General features: G+C 42.8%; 1 protein-coding gene and 1 long non-coding RNA gene across 3 annotated transcripts in view; one reads left to right on the forward strand and one right to left on the reverse strand.

The window, feature by feature from the left end:
• LOC119491328 (calsyntenin-2-like) overlaps nucleotides 1-15,893 on the forward strand; it is a 262,721-nt gene that overhangs the window by 197,888 nt on the left and 48,940 nt on the right. For both annotated transcript variants that reach the window (XM_037775219.1, XM_037775220.1), the window contains exons 6-8: nucleotides 4,179-4,364; nucleotides 6,226-6,483; nucleotides 8,245-8,366. In XM_037775219.1, the coding sequence (XP_037631147.1) occupies nucleotides 4,179-4,364; nucleotides 6,226-6,483; nucleotides 8,245-8,366 (566 nt within the window). The remainder of the gene's footprint in view (nucleotides 1-4,178; nucleotides 4,365-6,225; nucleotides 6,484-8,244; nucleotides 8,367-15,893) is intronic.
• LOC119491329 lies at nucleotides 764-7,589 on the reverse strand. Its single transcript, XR_005207591.1, has 3 exons — nucleotides 7,482-7,589; nucleotides 6,742-6,744; nucleotides 764-774 (listed from the first exon to the last, which is right to left on the reverse strand). It is a non-coding gene; the product is annotated as an uncharacterized LOC119491329 (long non-coding RNA).

The following is a 15,893-nucleotide window of genomic DNA, read 5'->3' on the forward strand; positions in this document are numbered from 1 at the left end:
GTGTTTCAACACCCCCTACCTCGTGTCTTACCGTGGAGGGGAGTCGTGTCTCAAAAAAGAAATGCGCCTTTTGGTGTGAAAGCAACATCTGCTACTGTACTTGGTCTTGTGATTTGTTTTCACGATGGGCTGCACCCACGCTCTTTGTAACTCATTTGCCTTCCTACCAGAGGGCCCATTCCTCATTATATTTGAGGGCGGTGCACTTCACACCTTCTGTTTACATTCATCATCCGCTTCTGTCACAGTGGGGTCACTCGCAGGCCCATTACCCGGTGTTTTTACAGTAAACCTTTGTGTGTAATGAGCATCAGTGGCGTGGCATTCAATGCACTGACCTCAGATTCAAAGAGCCAAAAATGCTCACATGGGGAGTTTAAAAAGTTCTATATTTGTGTCCTCGCAGGGGTGACAACAACTACAGTAGCTGCAGTGTGTGGTACTCTCCTAGTCTTTAAGGGAATCAACAACATGGATTGCACCCACAGGGAACTACTTAGTGTTTAGGACTGGCAGGAAGGACGGTCAATCTTGCCTGCTTGAGCATCATTTTTGTAACCTACTATACCATTCCATTGATGTTAGATATTGCACGGTAATGATGTTGTATATATGACTTCACTACAAAACATAACAAGATTAAAAACCGTTACACAATGGGGGCGTGACGAATAAACAACACATAAATGCAAAATACTCACCTGCAAATATTATATGTCTAGGGCTTTTATTGTGAAAGGTAACAACGGAAGGAGTGGATCTGGTCTGCGCTGCCTTTGTCAAGGTCAAGTAATAAAGTTTGTCGTCCTGGTTTGGACTAAAGAGCCTCTGTGTTGTTTCTAAAATATAGACGCAACTCAACTCGTTCCACACAACGTGATTGATGCCTTTATTCGTAGTGCAAAAGCTCAGAAAATCGACCTTGTTCCGGGAAAAATTGTGTTGCTTTTTGCCGTGTAATATTCCCATTCTGTGTGAAAGTATTCATGACAAAAACAACAGTTCGAAAAAATATATTGACATGAAAAGTAATCGCAAAAAGGCAACTTTGTGAGGCTGAAATTAGCTAAAACAGTCTCACAATTAATATGTTAACATGCTGATGTTTAACAGCAGTTACACAGCTTTGTTGAATACTTGATTCTGATTGGTCAATCACTGCGTTCTACGGTCTGTTATTTCTTTATAGCATACCGCTGCTATGTATAACAGACCTTTGCTATGGACGCAGTTCTGATGTTGGACTCTGGCGGAACGTTTTTGTGTCAAATTATTGATTTCTTGAGTAAGTAGCCGTGTAATAAGCAGCATAATGTACAGTGAGCCGGTCATTGTTGTGAAATAAACCCCTTCACTGCCGGCTCGCTGTACATTATCATTTACATATTAACCAGGGTGTCATCTTACTTTAGCATGTTAGCTTGCTAGCATATGCTAGTTAGCAGCAAACACAACGTTCATCTGAGGCTGATGGGAATGATATTAGTTTTGCAAGTATTTGGTCATAAACCACCTGTTAAAATTGGATAAATTGGACAAATTAAAAGTTTACCTGATGACGGCACTATATGAAAAGTCAAATAGTCATCATCCAATAGTCGCCAAGACATTTCAGTCTGAAGCAAAGTATTTGCTGGTGATGGAAAAGTCTAGTAGATGTGGAGTATTCCAGTGGATAACTGACAACATTGACCTGCTAGTCGTGCTACATGTCATTGGGATTTATCCTCTGGGGCACATTAATGTCTTTCATTCAAAATGTCATGGAAATCTATCCAATATTTGTTGAGATACTTCCATGTGGACCAAACTGGTTGACTGACCGACTTACCAGTCATCTAACATCCCCATCCTTAGAGCCACAGAAAAGTGGTAAATGGGAATGACACATGAGAAGAGTAAATTATACGATAGGCCCACTCTTTCTTCTTCAAAGTGTCAATGACAAAAAACAGCTGCCCAGTCGGAGTATGAATGTAAAATACATGCTCTTTGCTCTGGCAGGAGACGGCCTGCCTCTACGTATACATCTATCTGAAGGTAGTTAGTGAACGGCTGCTGGTCACAGCCTCCTTTGGAGCCTACAGGCGTTCACTCCATGAGATTAAACACTATTAGGAGATGATGAGAGTCAGCACCTTCCCCTATCCCTTGTGTTTGTCTAATGCTCTCTAACCATAAACCTTAATCACCCACTTCCAAACTCAATCCTTCCTCGCATCTATATGCACATTACATCCTTAACCCATTACTCCTCATTTATCCTTCCACGTTCCCTCACTCCTTCCCATGCATCCTTAACCAGCCTCTGCCCCCCTGTCCTCCCCTCCCTCTGTGGGTGTGGACTGGAGCCAGTTTGGCAGCGTTAATGCCAAGTCCTCGCAGGTCATTTGACTCCCAGTTGTCGACGGAGTATGTTATTACCAGAGCATCTGTTAGGCCCTCACTCCAACCTGAATCGAAAAGGTGCAGCGTCATTCCTTTGCTCAGCACGGCATAGCAAAAACAAAGGCCAGAAAACCGATTCCTTATGCCTGTGTGATCAATATGAAGCTGGAACCAGGAGATGCTTAGTTTAGCTTAGCATAAAGACTGGAAGACTCTGTCCAAAGTTTATCATTTACCAGAACCTCTAAAGTTCACTTATTAAAGCTAGAGTGGGTAATGTATTTTAGAAACATTTTTTGTTATATTTGTTGAAATCCTGACGTCAATCAATAAATCGAATGCCCGTGCACTCGTTGTGCATCACCGTAGACTTCGACATATTCTCACTTCCAACTCGTCAAATACTGCAGCTTGGTCAGTGGCCCTATGCTGGCACGTCACATTCGGACGTTAAAGGGTACCTCGGTGCGTCGGTATCAGACGCCGAAGGGCACTGACCAAACTGTGGTGCTTTACATGTTTGGAATGAGACTGGGTTAGGGAGGACATAGCCGATACAGTACATACAGTAATTGTGTGCAAAAGAAATGTATGAGAGAGAAAGAAACAGAAACACATAAATCAGCAGAGCCCTTTGTGTTTGTGTCCTTTTACGTGTGTTTTGTTCTCGTTTAGCGCGGACCATTGTTTGTGCCTATTCTCATCACCGCCACTGACAATCCCGTAGTAACAATGCTGCAGCAGCCCACAGCACTCGCAGTCTGGAGGAGGTAAATCAACTACAAAACAGATGCCGTGTGTGTGTATGTGTTCGAGCAAGAGGTGGTGAGTGTGTGAGGAAGCGAACATGGCAGATTTAACAGGCTGGTGAGCACCAAAGAGCCGCTCGCTTTCTTCTTCTCAGAGTCGGCTCGGCTTTATGCTCTTGCCTCCAGCTCCTAGCTATGCTCGATAGATAGACAGACAGATAGATAGATAGATGGATGGATAGGAACTCATTTGTGTGTACTAGCAAACACCACTGATGGATAGGATGAGATGAGAGCTTGGTGCCCAATTAATTTTGAGGTGGTATAGTTTTCTCTTAAAGAACTAGTTTCATACAGCGATGATGCAATGATGCTGCCGTATGACAGAAGAAGGTAACTGGACTGACAGGCTTCTGACTGAGCAAATGTTGGAAATCTGTGTTGACAGCATTTACGGATATGCCGGGTACGCAGTTTTAAACTCTGACAATGATTGAGATTGGCTTCACTGTAAACAAAACTCATATAAACATTCAACAGGCAACATCATTTTGCAGTTCTGTCAGGAAGAGACTGTTCAGCCAAACACAAATTCTCACCACAAAGGCTGGAAAAAATGAAGGGAAACGCTGAAACATCACCGTCGCACAAAATAATAGCCTGCCTGGACAGAAAACACAATTTGCAGCTGACAGGACAGACAGTGACAGCATAATGACTACTGCCGCTAATGCAGGCACTGCACTCCACTCCAACAACAATGCAGCAATTTCATTAGCCGGGCACATTCTGCCAGGAGGATATTGAGTTGTGATGCCAGAAATATCAGTGACAGTGAAAAATTGGAAATGGAGTCTTGTTTTGATGGTAGCCTAAGTGGACAAAATGAGGCGAAAAATAACAAAAGCAACAAGTGGGCAAAATCAGATATCATTTGAAATAATCATCTCCAGCAGAGCTGGTGTTTCCAAGACAGACTGCAGTTTAATCTATCCTCTGTGCCTTCCCTAACGCTATCACACCATCTCCCTCTCTCCCCAGATTGGAATAAGCGAGTGGACTATGAGCCAGGAACAGGAAGTAAGCAGCTGTTTCCTAAAATGCACCTGGAGACCTGTGGCGGGCCGCTGTCGTTGGTGAGGACCACCGTGGAGCTGCAGACCAGCCACATCGGGAAAGGCTGCGACCGCGAGACCTACTCTGAGAAGTCTCTACAGAAACTCTGCGGTTGGTTCTGCAAACAAACACGTTTCTGTTGTGTTTTGAATACCATAACTGTGATTGTGTGACCAGAATGACAAGCAGCTTAGATTGAGTGAGCATTTCTGGCATGTAGCAGTAAATCACAAGAGAGTAGGACCTGTGGCTATTAGGATGGTGGTGGATATGTAGAATATACTGTAGATGGCTGATCAAAGATGACTTCTGACCGAGGCGGCCAACTGAAAGTTAGTGCAATGAATTTGAAGTAAGCCGCTGCTAAAAGCATCAGTGGAATCCACGGTCTGAGTACCAGGGTCAGACAGGGCCTGAGGCGCCGTTCTCTGTCCTTTTTAAACCAACATCTGAAAGCTCCCCGTCCGTGTTGCTTTCTTATCTCCGCTTGTGTCCCTGGTAAACCCCTGTGCTAAATGAAGGCACCAGAATAGCAACTTAAAGCTGTGTCACTAATGATGTGACAGAGCGAGGGCATTAGCTGCCTCAGATGCAGCCACGCTCTCTCCTCGGTGACTGATGAGCAGCCGAGCTGCCGTGCCGGTGCCCAGAGCGACGACAAAGCAGCCGTGCCTACCCGCTCCCTCCTCCTCCCCCCGCCCACACCGCACCGCCAGCAGGGGGGCTGGAGTCATCATCTTTGACTAACGGCCTTCACAAGCCCCCATTCCAGCTCATCTGAATGCATAACGTCCACTCCCTGCCTCCCCTGGCTCCCGGTCCATGCATGGTTTACCACTAAAGAGTCCTTTTCAGGCACCTCATAATCGTTATCTGATAGCGAATAGAATAAATTGTAATTGCTTTTTTAAAGCACAATCAATTTGAGATAATGTACAAAGACATCGGGCAAAGAGAAGCTGCAGCTGGGCGCCGGAGAAGTCGATGCGTATTTATTTACTGGGGGAATCTAATTACTGGAGTCAGACCGTCGACACTGGCATGAGTACGAGTAGGGAAAAACCGAGCTTTACAGACGGGGGGAAAAAACATCAATTAATGTGCTAATGTTGTGTTATATTAGCAGCAGTGAACAGATGCATGTTGCAACTGTTTGCCGGACAAGGGAGACATGGTGAATTCTGACATTGCCCATTTTTTCTTGGAACAGCGTGGTTCCCTATCGCTTTGATTTATTACCATCCATAAGCTGTTACTAATGATTTATAAATGCGGTTCAAACACGTGAAATGCATTTTTTACTGTCACACAGAGGGGCGAGGATAGATCGGTAAGGGCATGTCAAACACATTGAGGCGCATCGGTGAGCGACATGGCAAATATAACGTTTGTCAAGGTGACAGTTTGAAAACAAAGATCGTTCAGGACGCAACATATTGAGGTTGTTGTGTCAAAGGAATGATGGAGCTGCTCTTAAATGGAAGAGGAGAAAGGCAATAGGATGGCTCAATGCAATGCAGTAATGATTGGTGTGTATTGTCAGGTAGTGTATGGATCATATAACAAAAGTGTCAGCTGTAAACAATCCATGTGATTGGCTGATTCACACCACGCGCCGTCCTTCTCTCCAGGTCCTTGCTGTGTCTCTTCTCTTTGTGTTACCATAGCGCTCGGTCAATATGTCCTCTCTGTTTCCATAGAGGCACATTTTAGCGGTGAGCTATGTTCTGACTTTCCTAACGATGACGCACATGTCTTTCCTTTTGAAAGTCAGTTTCATTTGCCATGAATCAATACCCGCATCCTCTATCCATCTCGGCCCATTGATTACATATTAAGCCCTGCCATCTGCCTCACTCATAAGTAATCATAGCCAAGGTTAGGCCAATATACACCACATATCTGTCGTGATTGTTATTGACACATCTCTTCTGTTGCACCCCTTATTTTGTTCCCACGGCGATGACCCCAGGGGCCTCCTCGGGCAGCACTGACCTCCTGCCTGCCCCCAGCGCCGCCACCAACTGGACGGCTTCCCTCGTGACTGACAGCGGCAGGGACAGCGACTTGATCTTCAGGTTTGACGGTCATCAGGCAGCTAAAATCCCCGACTGGGTGGTACCCCAGAATCTGACAGACCAGTTCACCATAGCAACCTGGATGAAGCACGGACCCAGTCCAGGGCTCAGAGCTGAGAAGGAGACTCTACTCTGTAACTCCGACAAGACTGGTGAGTGTGAGCCTGACGTTAACATTCATAGACTATATTTAAAAAGTAGTATAGTATTTACAAGTAGTGTATACCTAGCCAAAGCCTGATATATCGTATTCCTCTGTGCTCCTCTGAGCTTCATTGTTGCCCAAAAACTATTAAAACACATCAGTGAGCGACACTGTTGCACTGGCATGGGTGGATTATGAGACAATAGGCCCCTGTGCACAGACATGCAAAAGGCCCCACCACCTCTCCTACACAGGAGCAATACACAGACTTTATAGTTGTTTAGCTTCTTTTCATTGTTGTTTTGTGTCTCTTTGTAATTGTTTTGCGTCTCTTTGTAGTAATTTTGTGTCTCTTTGTGGTTGTTTTGCCCCATTTCATAGTTGTTGTGCGTCTCTTTTCATCTCTTTGTAGTTGTTCTGGTCTAGTTAGTCTTTTTGTGTCTCTCTGTAGTCATTTTATGTTTCTTCCTGGTACGTTAATTTTCAGTTAACCCCACATACATACAGCATCTTGCTGCCGTACTGTAAATACTCACTAGAACACCAGAGGTGTATTAATCCACAGCTGAAAATAGTCCCCCAACAAATGCACTGTTTACTCCTGTTTGAGTGACGTTTGTTAAAAACTACAACGCCCCGCTTTTTAAGAAGATGACTTTTACTTCTTTTTTTTTTTAAATGAAACTATATATTTGTGACCCATCTTTTAAGATTTAATTCAGTAGGAACAAATAAGCTGAGAAGTTGGTTAGAGAAGTCAGATCACCTTGTTGGTTTTGGTCTTTCAATGGGATTTTCTGACAATAAAGAAATAACACCACTTATATCCTTTGATCATAATCACAATTCCCATCTAGGTGTTCGATGTGATTTGAAATGTTTGTTGAAATTAGAAAGCTTAACACTACTCACTATAAATCAACTGGGTGGATTTGTCGATCTCAACCATATATAACATATATAAACATGCACAGGGAAATACTCCCTCCACCCATATAATTCAACCATGTCTCCTAAAAACTACGTCCCCATACAACTAAACTGCATTCTCAATTAAGTTTGGAAGGAATTTTGTCGCGGATTACATTTGTCTTTGACGTATCACAAATACCTTTGTAATGATGTAGTGACGTAGTACAACGAGCGACCCACAGAGCGACTGTTAATGAAAGTTACGTGGAATAATAACGAATATAACAAGCGAGAAAGTCCACTATTGGCAGGTGGGTGGGGAGATGGATGGGTCCAACAAACACAGGACCCCAGGGAGACCGCTGTCCGTGTCCTGTGTGAAACAAAGTTAAGCCAAACCATGATGTTTGATCACCATGATTCACTCAACCTAACCCAGTAGTGTTGTTGCCTGAACCCAACTAAGTAGTGTTGTTGCATTTTTTGTTTTTTGTTTGTTTTTTGTTAAGCCACTGTGACCGTAATCCGAGAGAAAATATGTTTCCCTCAAAACAAAATTGAGAGTGCAGTTTAGTTGTATGAGAACATCATTTTGTGGGAGATATAATCGTTGTATAAGCAGCACTATTTAAGTGGATGGTGAAACTTAATATTATGGCCTATCTAATCCTCTGTAGTGATCCAGCATTTTGTTTTAAAAAGTCCAGTGAAAAATGATGTGAGATGACCTTGACGAAGTTGGCCTTCTTTAAGCAGTGCTGCTGTCCCAGTTTACTACATGTCTGGTTCACCTGACAGTGTGATGATTTGGTCCCTTGTGCCTACTCCTCTTCCTCTTCCTCCCTTCCTCCCACAGAGATGAACCGTCATCACTACTCGCTGTATGTCCATAATTGCCGCCTGGTGTTCCTGCTGAGGAGAGACTTCACCCAGGTGGACACCTTCAGACCGGCTGAGTTCCACTGGAAACTGGAGCAGGTAAGACACCGTGATGCTCTGGGACACATAGAACAGGCTGGGGAACTTGTGTGACGCATAACACAAACCTCAGTTTATCAACTCACTTTTGTGGATTTGATAAGTAGGTTATGGGCCAATCTCATAGGCGGGGATGAAGCCTTTAGCCTGGATTAAACTCGTACTAAACATCCACTCTTTAATCCATGTTGGTCTGTATCTTGTACTAATAACAGAACCTGGGGTTCATTTACAGAGTGTGGCATAAAGTTCACAAGGGAGTGAGAACCACAGATCAGACAACGGACCCTCACTTACTGGTTGCCCATCAGACTCATGAAAAGCTTCACACACATCCATGGTTTTGTGATTATTTGTGTGCAAGCACTTGTATCCATTTCTATTTAGATGCTTGACTGCACTAGAAATCCTCCTACAATCCTAAAAAAAAGCCTAACCTTTAATTAACCCCAATTAATGTGGAGAACTCTCATAACACTCTACGTAATAACCGTGCAGTTTTTTTAATGGATTTAGTGACTCTTCAATAAATATTTGCTGTGGATATTAAGACTTTCCTGTTAGCCAGAGATGTCTTTTTTAACTTTCTCTCCTCTGCCATTGCTTGACAAGTCGGTGAAAAGATTTCTCTAATGAATCAAATATTCCCAGAGATAAAACAAGTGTTACCTGACATGGGATCAGAATTGGAAATGATTGCAAACATGATTTTGGGAGGCTTTTTCTTTTGGTGCAGAAATGTTGGTATAAGTAGGGCGAGACTGGAAACGTTTTAGATTAAAAAAAACACTTAATAGATCTGTGGGGTAAAATAATAGGGCTGGGATGATACACCTATCTCCTGGTTCGATACTATCACGACACTGCGATACTTGTGACATTTTAAACACTAGACCATGGGAAAAAGTTGAAACATACACTTCTATGGACTTTTATAATGGAAAATATCTAAATTAATACAGTAAAAATGTTTGATTTTCAGCATGTATATAGTCAGAGATGTCCTGAAGTCAAATATATTAGTCATTGTCAGGAATTATTTATAAAACTTTTAATTAACTTTTCCGGCAACAAAATAAAAATCAAAGAATATAGAAATTTCCCTCACAAATTAGTGGTATTTTCTTTATAATTTATAAGGGACATGTAATATTTTATACTTGTGGTGAATATAATCCAATCAATCTTATTTCCATTATGTATTTTGTATATACAGTTCCCTTTGTTAACACCTTATTTTGAAAACCAGACGTAGTCACACGTGTACTTCTCCAAGTGCGTCGCTATCTCTCCCGTCAGCTCCATTCTCTTTATACATCCATGGTCAGCTCCATCGGGGCCGTTTGAATGCATTTAACATAAATGTCAGTATATGGGTGCTCTACAGTTGTAGCGTCGGCCCATTTGACGACGGAGATGAGAGTGACGGCTGGCTTGACCGCACGTTACCGCGATACGATAACGTTTCCTGTCCATGATGGTAGAGTTAGCATGCAGCTTTTGCCATGATGTCTAGCTCTGCTTTTCCTGGTTATGTGTGAAACCCAAAGTGTTCATACTTTACTATATGTGTAGGGTTTACCACGTTGGATTTAATATTTGAGGGTGCAGGTCGTATCCACGTTGATCCTCCGTCGTTTTCTGCTTTCTCGTTTCGGTTCGCTGCGGTTTGTTTTGATTGACGGATACAGAACGGACATGACGTCACGTTACTCAGACTACAACAATAAAAGCGGTAACTTCCTTCTACCTCCATATAGACTGAAATGAAGCAAATATATCGATTCTGGCATTAAAAAATTGATTTCAAAATCGTAAATGAAATACACACATTTTGTCATGAGTTTGGAAGATACTTATTTATAGTTGATCCTTTAAGTGTAAGAGTGAGTTCATTTTTAAATATATTTTGAAGTGCTGGATACTTGAACAAACTTGAGCAAAGAGAGGCAGAAACATGCTCGCTCCAGGGAGGCGTGTATGCATGTGTGTGTAGACGGCAGCTGTCTGTTGATCAAGGGTGCTGTCTGAAGTCAGACAGGTCACCTCGACTCGCAAGACCCCGCTCTCACCCAGCGAGGACATTTGATTCATGGGAGAGACACACAGCTGAGCCTGGACATCCAGACGCAGCAGCCTGGGCTAATTTGATCAGACACATCGCTGGTCTTGATTGGGAGGGAGAGCATGAAAGAGGTCGTCCATCAGCCTCCGTTCGACACATGGCGTGCGCGAGGCATCGTCTGGAGGAATTTAAACACAGGGTTCCGACAGTGTATCAGGCGCTTGTCTGGTAGCATGGTGACATTAGTATTTAGCTCAAAGCACCGCTGTGCAGCAGAGCTGTTAGCGTGGTTGTCAACTCTTAATTTAGTTTCACCATCAAAATTTTAATCTACATTTTCTCATAAACCACACTGAGGCGTTCTCCCTGTCTTTATTCAAGGTGATCAACTTAAAAGTGATTTCACCACCAGCCTTTCACGTGTGGCACTTGTTTGTGCTTGTGCTTGTTTGATTGCACTGAAGGAACAGCTCCCTCTCTCCATTATGTGCTGTTAAACAATCAAGCTTATGCAACCTGCACAGAGGGTTGAATGCTGTTTAGAGGCCAGAGGGAGCAATTTCCTCTGTGATGAGCTTGTTTGTTTGTGGTAACTCTAATGTCATAAAGTGTAATTAACTTATCATAAAATGCATCCCATCACACCTTTAAGTTGGTCTCCTCATAAGCCACATTTAATGAAATTACACATGAATTAAGTTGGTAGATTAGGCTGGATTCAGACAGTTTTAAAGTTAATACAAAGATTTAGACAGTTAGTTCATTCTATAGCCTTGTCTAAATTGATCTCAACTTATTTATTTTATTACCTCTTGGTGATAAAACTTTCTACGGACTATGCGGGCACCACATACATCTTTGAAACAGGCTGAACAATAGTTGTTAAACTGTAGAGTTTCCTGAGCACTTTCTGAATCTCCTTCTCTCTCATCTGCCTCCGTCTTGTTAATAGTTGTCTCTGAAACCGCGGGGCATGAAAGGAAACTTTCATTAAGTTGTTATCTCCCCTCGCCTTCTCGCCACTTCCTCATCTACTAATGTCTTTTAAACAAAATGAACTTCTGAATACCTCCAGCCCAGAGAAGCCGTCCACAGAAGAATCTCCTCCTCTCTCCCTACATTGGTTTATCACAGAAGTCCAATTAATTTCTCATACAATCCAATCAGGCGTTGCGAGTCGCTACATAATGACTGGAACGGGGGCGGGGGAGATGGTTGCAGATATTAGTTTTACCTGCTTGAAAAAAAAATGTGTAGCCTACTATCTGTTAATAACAGGCACAGAGTAGTTTAAGGGTGCATGGCTTTGTGCTTACAGACCTATTGTGTTCGGTGTGATTTAGTATTTTAAGCTTTGCTATCCGTGCTGTGTGTATTGTTGAGAGAGATAGCTTGAGGTTTTTATTGACTTCATTGAAGCGCTGTGCATTGAGCTTGTATTGAACGTGTCTTTTGTCCGCGGTTTCATATTCTTTAAATGTGGACTTGCATTCATGCGTCTCAAAGGAGACTGTCAATCTTGAAGCTGTTTCCTGCTTGAGCCAGTGCTGAATGAGCCCCTGCGTGTGTTATAACTATGGAGAAAATTAGATTGAGTCTGCACGGTTAAAAAAATAGCCTTTGGGCTCAAACAGGTGTCCTGGAAATTCACCGGCTGAAAGAGTAACTCGCACGCCCACACTCAGACTTTAGTTCCTCAGCGGCAAGTGAAGCTTTATTATTCCACTGATCTAGAAAAATATGGTAAATGGTAAATGGACTTGCATTTATATAGCGCCTTTCTAGTCTTACGACCACTCAAAGCGCTTTACACTTCATGTCAGCATTCACCCATTCACACACACATTCATACACTGATGGCAGATGCTGCAATACAACTTGCCCATCAGGATCTAATCTAAACACTCATTCACACACCGATGGCTCTCAGCCTCCGGGAGCAATTTGGGGTTAAGTACCTTGCTCACTTTTTAGGAGACTCGTGCTGCTTTCCCCGAAATGCAAAGTTAGCATGACCCAGATAATTGTCCTTTAAGTTGTGTAATGCTTGGCGCACACTACACAAGGATCAAGCCAATCTTGGGCCCAATTCCCACCTCCCATCAACGGTCATCAAAGCCTTTATGTTTCCAGATGTTCCTGTGGTGTGAGGTACGTTGAGAGTGTTTTTTACATCCCCCGATCTGCTCGGAAGTCCATCATGGCCGTACCGATTTTCAAATCGTAAATACTATTCAATATTTACAATCGGATATCCTGACGGAAGAAGGAAGGAAAACTGACGTGTTGAGCTGTTAGTGTGGGCCAGCCTTTAATTAATATTTTCCCAGTGCAAGCTTACTTTCCACTAGTAAGTTAAATACCTTAAATGTTGTGACCCAAAGACACCACCCCAAACAATCATTTGAGCTTTTTCAGTTTGTGTCCCACATTTGTGTCTTCAGCACAGTGGTTTATGAAATGCTGACGGGATACCTGTCTGGCCCATTAAGACCATAAAAGGTAGAATTTCTGTTTGAGGCTGGCGAACATTAGTTGACGCGGTGGTGTTCCATGTTTCTGTAGAGTCTGATAATGTGTCCCACACAGAGAGATAAATGGAAATGCTGTGTAGGCCTACAGTTAGAACAAAGCCTTCATTGTGTCCCTGTCTGACACGGTGGTGGGGCTTTTGGCGAAAGCAGAAATTCAATGAGAAATCACCTCGAGCGGCCTTTCATCTGCAAAAAAGAGTGGAAAAATCCGACTGGGATAATTGAGATCTAAATGATGTTTCCAGCAGGAGTCTAAATTGAATGTGGAAGTTACATCATTACCTCGGGCTACCCTATGGAAAACACTTATTTTTTCAGGAAAGCAATCATGCAAACACTCTAGGGGGACTTTCTCTGATTTTAAAAGTGGACCGCAGTGGCAAAAATGAAATGTAATCTGTTACCGTCCATGCAGAGTACATATTACAGGTTTAAAGGCCTATGAGTCAGGGAAGGAAAAGCAAGGTAGACAGCTACGATATGTGTACATGTCCACATAAATGGTTTGTAGTTGTCTAATACTCACTGTACTGCATATTTATCCTGGCTATATAGTCCCTTTATTCCCTAACAAGAGCTCCATGCTGTTGATGAGAGTGGTGAGACTGAACCAAAACAGTAAAATTGAGGGCCGTAAAACCAAAACAATGAGCTGAAAGATGCTAAAACACTCCATAGAGCTGAGGGGAACTGCAGTCGGGTGATAATTATCTGTGGGTTCATCACTGCGAACAATACCTTTCACATTACACATTCATATTCATATAAAATATTGACGAGTGCATTCTCAACCCAACGCTTGAAGATCATGGCCCTTAGCATCATGATATGAAAGTGAATTCATGTTTATGATGCCAATTCGAGCACTTTCGTCTTTGACTATTGATTTATATGCTCCCTTTCCCATCTTCACATGTGCTACCAAGCGTAATTCAAAGTGTGAGCTCACATCCATTGTGCACATCAACAATGGCTGAATGTATTCTCAGTCATGACAATAAAAGATGGAAAGCAGCATCTTGTTTTGCCAACCACTTGGCATGATCTTCCCCCATAGTTGCCTCCTAACTGGTCCAGACTTATTGTGAAAACAAAAATCTCCTGAGCACAATTTGAACGCCGAGCATCTGGCATTTTCAAATTGCTGATGTGCTGCTGTTGACTGCTGTCATCAGAAACTCCTTGTTAGTAAATTACAGGATGTTTAGGGACCAGGCTACCTGATGAGGTTATGAAATTATGTTGTTTTTATTGTGAAGTGGAGGGGAAAAAAAGTGTGTTTTTTGCAAGAAAACAGTAAAGGTCCGCACAACATCTGTCTCGCTCGGAGAGGAAGGAGATTGTGAGAGAGGAAAGGCACCAGGCATTCACACATGCTGGCTGTCTCTCAGGCCCAGACCTGCTCTGTGGAGCATCCATTACCACTGGCTCACATAATAGCACATGCAGCTGTCTCCCGTTCTGCACCAAATGAATGTGCAAATGAGGGCGGTGCAATTTTGATCCACAAACACGGCATCACACAGGTTAGTGAAATAACAGGTGTTACACATTTTTAAAATTTTAGTCATTTGAGTTATTTACAATAATTGCAACAGCAGAAAAGGCGCAATCAACAAAAATCCGGATTTCTATTTTATGCATGTGTGTTTTCAGCATCCTCTTTTTCCTTAAATGCCAAGCAGTAATGCTAAACAAGTCCTCAAAATTAAACGACAAACTATGTTGTTGTTCATGCCCTCTAGAAGGAAGTGTTTCCTGTTCTGACACCCCTATCAGCAGGACAACATCATTTGTCTATGTTGTCTTCCAAAACCGTTACAAACCACTGTTGGAGAAACAAATGTTTTATGATGTGACAACGCTACATGTTAAGGTTCGGTTAGATTTAGGAACAAAATCAGCTTGGTTTAGTTTAGGGACTGTTCACAGTTTTGGGTTAAAATCAACCCGTTCTCACTCCCAACTAGTCAAATACTGCCGATTGAGCAGCATCCAACGGCATAATATAAAGACGCACGTACTACGCACAAGTGACCCATCCATCCACCTGACATCTCTATATGCGGAATTTGTTCTTCTACAACACCATCACCTAACGTCCTCCTTTGCTCCTGTCATAATTGCTACAGCCGCTACAGCTCTTTGTCACTTCTACATAAACATTAGTCGTTTTGGGGCAGTTGCTGAAACGACTGCCGGTGTCGTTCTTCTTGGAAGGACAGTCTCGTGGTGCCCTACTTTTTAAAGAAAGTTTGGGTTTTTCTGTTCACTCTTTCCTCCATCTATGAGCTTTACAGCTGACAAATATATTTAAGATTTCCATATTTTGGACAAATCCTGTAGTCTGTGTCCAGCTTTAATCAATGAGAGTGCAACAAGCCTTAAAGCCGTTGCATAAAAAAATGTATGAAGTCTTTCTGTTTCTTACCTTATCTGTGTCTGTCTGTAACACACACACACACAGCATTTCTCTCCTCATGGGAGGGGCCGTGTTGAATGATAGATGACTCCTACTAAAGAGTCCGCTAAATTTAGAGCTCTGCTGCAGCAACTGGCTCCAAAGAGCATGATGGGTACACACACACACACACACACACATCCAGCCTTTTGAAGGGTCTTTCTGACTGTCTATTTGAAGTGCACGCTGACTTTCTTGTCTCATCTGTCCATCTGAGCCCCCAGCCCACATGCGTGCACACACACAATCTCACTCTCCCCACTTTTTTTTGAGCCATTAAGCTCCTATAGATGTTTTTTTCTGTGTCCAGAGCCATCACATAGCTCTGGGCCAGGACTAAGATCTCACTGTTTACTCAGCTCAGGGCTAACATCTCACAGCTTTACTCACAAATACTGGCTGTGACCGCTGCCAAGCTGCACCTCAGCCTTTGTACACGATCGTCCATGCCAGTCTACCTGTAAAAT

The sequence above is a fragment of the Sebastes umbrosus genome, chromosome 7 (assembly GCF_015220745.1).
Source record: "Sebastes umbrosus isolate fSebUmb1 chromosome 7, fSebUmb1.pri, whole genome shotgun sequence".
Taxonomy (NCBI): domain Eukaryota; kingdom Metazoa; phylum Chordata; class Actinopteri; order Perciformes; family Sebastidae; genus Sebastes; species Sebastes umbrosus.